At 43.0% G+C, this 5781-nt stretch overlaps 1 protein-coding gene across 1 annotated transcript; it reads left to right on the top strand.

Moving 5' to 3' along the window:
* Positions 1-4078: 4078 nt before the first annotated feature.
* On the top strand, positions 4079-5540 carry s1pr4 (sphingosine-1-phosphate receptor 4; the record flags this gene model as incomplete). The annotated part of the gene is made up of 1 exon (XM_080769952.1): positions 4079-5540. The coding sequence occupies exon 1, from the start codon at positions 4320-4322 to the stop codon at positions 5538-5540; it is 1221 nt and encodes a 406-aa protein (XP_080626078.1). The 5' UTR covers positions 4079-4319.
* Between the last annotated feature and the right edge of the window lie 241 nt (positions 5541-5781).

The following is a 5781-nucleotide window of genomic DNA, read 5'->3' on the forward strand; positions in this document are numbered from 1 at the left end:
CGTGTGTGCGTGCATGCTATGTATGTATGTATGTATTGTATGCATGCATGCACATGGGTGTGTGTGTGTGTGTGTGTGTGTGTGTGTGTGTGTGTGTGTGTGTGTGTGTGTGTGTGTGTGTGTGTGTGTGTGTGTGTGTGTGTGTGTGTGTGTGTGTGTGTGTGTGTGTGTGTGTGTGTTGGCTGTTGATGGTGACATAACTAAGGTACGTTTCAAGGTTGGTATAAGGTCAATAACGGGTCTAAAGGATTTAGAACAGCAGTTGTAATAGACATTAGTTGGTAGCAGTACAGGCCATGTATTGTATAGCCTACTTGCAAGGCGCAAGTTGGCACCTCGACAGAGTGCATTTCTAGTCTGGAACTTAAAACAAATGTGTGCCATAATACAAAAATGATTTTGTAATCATATTGGTTCTATATTGTTATTCAACCCCATTTGAACAACACTCCCTTTTTCGACATACAGACAGACAGACAGACAGACACACAGGCAGGCAGGCAGGCAGGCAGACAGACAGACAGACAGACAGACAGACAGACAGACAGACAGGCAGGCAGGCAGGCAGGCAGGCAGGCAGGCAGGCAGGCAGGCAGGCAGGCAGGCAGAGATAGATAGATAGATAAACCAAAATGTACATCAACATAATGACTAAATCATGAGACATACAGTAACACAATGTATAACACAATGTATACACAATGTATACACAATGTATACACAATGTATACACAATGTAATAGAACAATGTAAATTGCAATACACTTATAACCCATTTTCCATTCCATTTCCCACATGCAATAACACTACAATAAAAAATCACAACAAATCACTGGGAAATCCTTCTTTTTCAAATGGCACACCCTGGGATGCTGCACAGCTCCCGAGTGTAGATTATATAACTGGGGGGGTTCTCTACTCCCCACTGTGACCATTTGTTGCAGTTGGGTGCAAAAGCTAATGGGCAATGTCTGTGTGCAATTAGCAAATTCAGATCAATTGCTCCAGGCACTAAGGAGATGCGGGCAGTAACGACATAAAGTTTTCGATGGCAGATATCTCTAAAGGTATAGGTAGCTGTAGCTCAGCTTCTTTCAGTGTGTATAGACCTACAGCAATTCATCTCACCTCTTTGTGGATAGAGCACAGTAATGTTTGATGTATGATTTTCAGAGTAAGGGCGTTGTCAGCAGTTGTGGGTCTTGTTCCGGATGCAGACTGGAAGTTATTTTCAATATTCTCGTAAAAGGATGTTTTGTTGTTGTGTTATTTCTCGAATTACATTTCCACACCCTTTTACGAGCAGTCTAAGAACTGCATGCTCTATGACTACTACAGAACTACAGGCTATAAGAAAAAGAGAAGTTGTGTCCAAAAATGTGCTTGAGTGCTAATATGAGAGGCCCCATGATTGTTATACCTCATTTCTTAGTACCGTTTCTAGGTCAAATACTGTAAGTCATCTCAATGACATAGAATGCAGTATAATATAATAAAACAATGTATTTGCATTATTTCCTCGCTGACATTTGAAAAGTGTATATACAAGGGAACCTTCCTATGTCCTCCAAGTTTAAAATGTAAAGAATACTAGTGTATACTGATGGGGTTTGAGATGTTGGTAGAGCCTTTATGTGCATGTCCTTGATATGTTTTGTTCTGTGTTGTTGGAATGTTTTCTTGTTTCGCGTTGTGCTTCTTTGGGGCATCCTCCAGCGAAATTACAAATAAATAAAGTACAGTCAGATAACTCACGAATAGATTGAACAAATATTTATTGTAGAATGAGAATACAAGTGTGCATATAATATTTTATCTTGGCGTTCGGCTCATTCGGCACATTTATCTCCCTGCTCGTCACAATTATACAACCATCATTAACCATTAAGAGCAGAGAGATATGTAATATTATAACAACACCCCATCATGGGGAACAGAAATAGCAGAGCCCATGGTGGTGCTGGGAACAAACACCAGCTGCACAGCATCAGGAACGCATATGCAGAGGAAGGAACGCAGGAAGAATCCAGACTTAGGTGAGCTTAAATACACTGCCCAATTGGTCAGCTGATTGCCACGTCAGCGAATGACATGTGGGTCTTGCATAAGACTGAATGAGCCCCTCGAGTATATCTGACTGAATTAACTCTGCAATCTACAGTACGTGCATTTTAATTTCACTTAATACTGTAAAGGTATAGTATGACGTCTTATGCAAAATGGAGAGCACATCGTTTATTTAATTACTAGGTACAGGTACAGCTAGAGTTATAGATGGACTTATAGACACAATAATTGGGCATTGAAGACAGGGTGATGGATATCAACTATTCAACTCACCTCTGATCACTTCAGAATCCACAGGACAGAACACCTTTCGCTGACCTTGGAAAAGTGATTATTATAGTATTATTATAGTATGCAGCAATAGAAATAATTCTGCAGTATTTATCCCCAATCTGAATTCTATACAGACTGAGCTTTATGGAAAGTCACAGTGCAGCTCCTGCTTTCTGCCTGATGGACCTTTGCCATGTTTCAGGTTAACTCATATTGGAAAATAGATTGAGCGAAGGTAATAAAATGGCCTGGAGCCAGTAATCTACCCACACTGTTACCACAGCTGTATGGCGAGGTGTACGAAACCCTATCTGCTGCTGCAGGGAGGGACCACTCACCATCTGATTGGGAGTTCCTGTTTTTCTCTTGCTTTCTTCTGAGAAATATTAAGAAAAATAAATTACCGTCATTACAATCTGTTGTAATAATGCCTGGTTGTGTGCCAGTGTCTTGTGTGTAAATGTGAATATCCTGCAGGTTGCAACACCAAAACATCCTATAGTATCATGCTATTTCAACATCACTACTACACTACTATGCGTATCATGTGAGTGTTCTGAAATGTTCTTTCCTGTATGTCATCAAGGTCAATTTCGAACAATACAATACAAATTGAGGATATTGCATTGGTAAAGTTAGCTCATATGTAGGCCGACCAATGACTGCTTATCAGTCAACACACTTTTTGACCAATACATAAGTATTGTGTATTTGTCAAACTTTTGATGCTATATTGTTATATTGTGTGTGTGTGTGTGTGTGTGTGTGTGTGTGTGTGTGTGTGTGTGTGTGTGTGTGTGTGTGTGTGTGTGTGTGTGTGTGTGCACTGTGCACACGTACACGTGCGCGTGTGTGTGCATGTGTGCACGCACGTGTGTGTGTGTGTGTGTGTGTGTGTGTGTGTGTGTGTGTGTGTGTGTGTGTGCATGCGTGTGTGTCTTGACTCTTGGGTGTGGTGTGTGAACCATCTACAACTGGCTTACTTCCCCATCAAATAATAGCACCAAGAATCTACCCACAGTGCTCAGTGATGCTCTTGAGTGATCTCTTCAGCATCACCTCCAGCAGTCAACAGTAAGTGCTAAAATAACTTAATTCTGCATCTGACAGAACAGATTCTACTCTATATTAAGCTGTTAGTAATTAGTTATATGTTTTCATCAATATTTTAAGTTTCTGCTTAAGCCTTAATTGGTCTGTTACTTATTAATTAATTGTGAGTAAAGATGAAGGTAAATGGTGCTCATATGAAATGGTTTGCAATCTTAAGTTTGCAAAAGGAACAATTATCTTTCAGTATCTAAATTGAAAAAGTGTTACGTTTTGCATAAAGTGCAGATTTTTAGTTTACAATATTTCTGTCGTAAGTGGCGATTATAGTATTTCTTATAGTAAGTGCTGACTGTGATTTAGAATGGCAATTCTTTCAGTTTGTTGATGAAATGACGCGTCAGTCTATTTCCTTCACATGCTGATTTAAATCCCCTCTGAAGCGGTTTACTTCTATTATCGTAACCACAGACCACAGTGCTCGGGGGAAAGTGTAGTGACACATAGGAGAGATTTAAATTATGCCTTTTAAATGGACTGATGTGCACTATACACTCACAGGAAACAGGCAGCAATTGGCTATCTGGATAAAAAAAAAAAAAATCAGGTCTATTGTTTAGATTTTTGATACTTGACATTATCATCATGTATTTCTTATTCATACCATATTGGTATTTTTCTGATTTTTGTATTTTTCAGGTGTGAGTTCTATGTGGCCATAGGAGTGTGATAGCCTGTTTGAGAACAGGAGTTCCACATTCATTCCATTGCAGCTCATCACAGCAAGTTCGAACTGCTGAGCCTCTGTCCAGTGAAGTCCAGCTTTTGCTTGCTTGACCCACACTAGGCCATCCACTGTGTGAGCCAAGCTCAGGTCTGCCCAGTTCAAGATAGCACTGTGTTCCCACACCCGGCTTGGCCAACTAACCATGGATAACCTCTTGTCTCTCCGTTCCTCTGCCTCCTGTCCACACCTGTACCTCTGGTCCAGTGATAACAATAACACCATCAATGGTATCAGCAATGTGATCATGCAGCACTACAACCACACTGGTCGTCTCCTGAACCGCACCACTTCAGGCCAACAGAAAAACCACGTCAGTGTCACCACAATAATATCCCTATTCATCAGCATATTCATCGTTCTGGAGAATCTCCTGGTACTTTTAGCTGTCCTCTCTCGGATCCGCCACAGCCGGCGCTGGATCTATGTCTGCATTGCCAACATCACCCTCAGTGACCTCCTCGCTGGTGCCGCCTATGTGGTCAACATCTGCCTATCGGGCAACCAGACATTTCGCCTAAGCCCCTCTCTCTGGCTGTTCAGGGAAGGATTGCTGTTCGTGGCCCTGGCGGCATCCATATTCAGTTTGCTGCTGATCGCTGTGGAGCGTTACGCCACCATGATGAAGCCAATGCACCAGAAGTCAGCCAGGAAGACGTATAGGATCTATCTCTTGGTGTTACTCTGCTGGCTCCTGGCTCTGGTCATAGGCTTTCTCCCCATGTTAGGGTGGAACTGTGTGTGCAGCCTGGACGATTGCTCAACCCTCCTCCCTCTATACTCCAAAAGCTACATCCTCTTTACCCTCATCATTTTCTTCATCATCCTACTGACAATCGGGGTGCTCTATGGTGCCATCTTTTGCCACGTTCACAGAAGCACAGAGCTGGGACACAAGAGCAAGCGCTCTCTAGCACTCCTCAAAACTGTGATCTCCATCGTAGGGGTTTTCATACTTTGCTGGGGACCTCTCTTCCTGCTCCTGCTGGTGGACTTCTACTGCGTCTCTCGCCAGTGTGGTCCTCTGTTCAGCGCAGACTGGTTCATATCCCTGGCGGTACTCAACTCTGGCCTGAATCCCATCATATACGCCCTGGGCAGCACCGAGCTGAGGAAAGCTATCGCCGGACTGCTGTGCTGCTGCTGCCTGAAGGCAGGCCTGTGCCGCCCGGACGCATTCCAGTCCAAGGACACCAGCAGCACGTCGGGGAGCAGGAGGGACAGCCTGAGGAACAGTTTCAACAAGATCAGGAACCTGAGTGTTGTGGCATCGCCACCTTCGACACCATGCAAGGCCCACAACAAACCCAGCAAGAAGCACAGGCGCAGCTCTACCACCACCTGCCTTTCAGTTTCGAGTGGTTAGACCACAACCATGGCATGACCCCACCCAAGCTAACAGGTCTAACGGTTATTTCTCAGAGTTTTGTCATGAGATAATTACTGATTATTACACACGCTGGTGTAGTGGGCCCATATTCTGCAGAGATGTGCAGAGGAACTTAAAACATTATCATTTTAGGAAATATAGAAACATGTATATAACTATATATGATAGATTTATCAGAGAAGTTATGAGTCGCATGGCCATGGTGCATTGGTGTCTT

The sequence above is a fragment of the Protomyctophum bolini genome (assembly GCF_963924005.1).
Source record: "Protomyctophum bolini genome assembly, chromosome: 8".
NCBI classification, from domain to species: Eukaryota; Metazoa; Chordata; class Actinopteri; order Myctophiformes; family Myctophidae; genus Protomyctophum; species Protomyctophum bolini.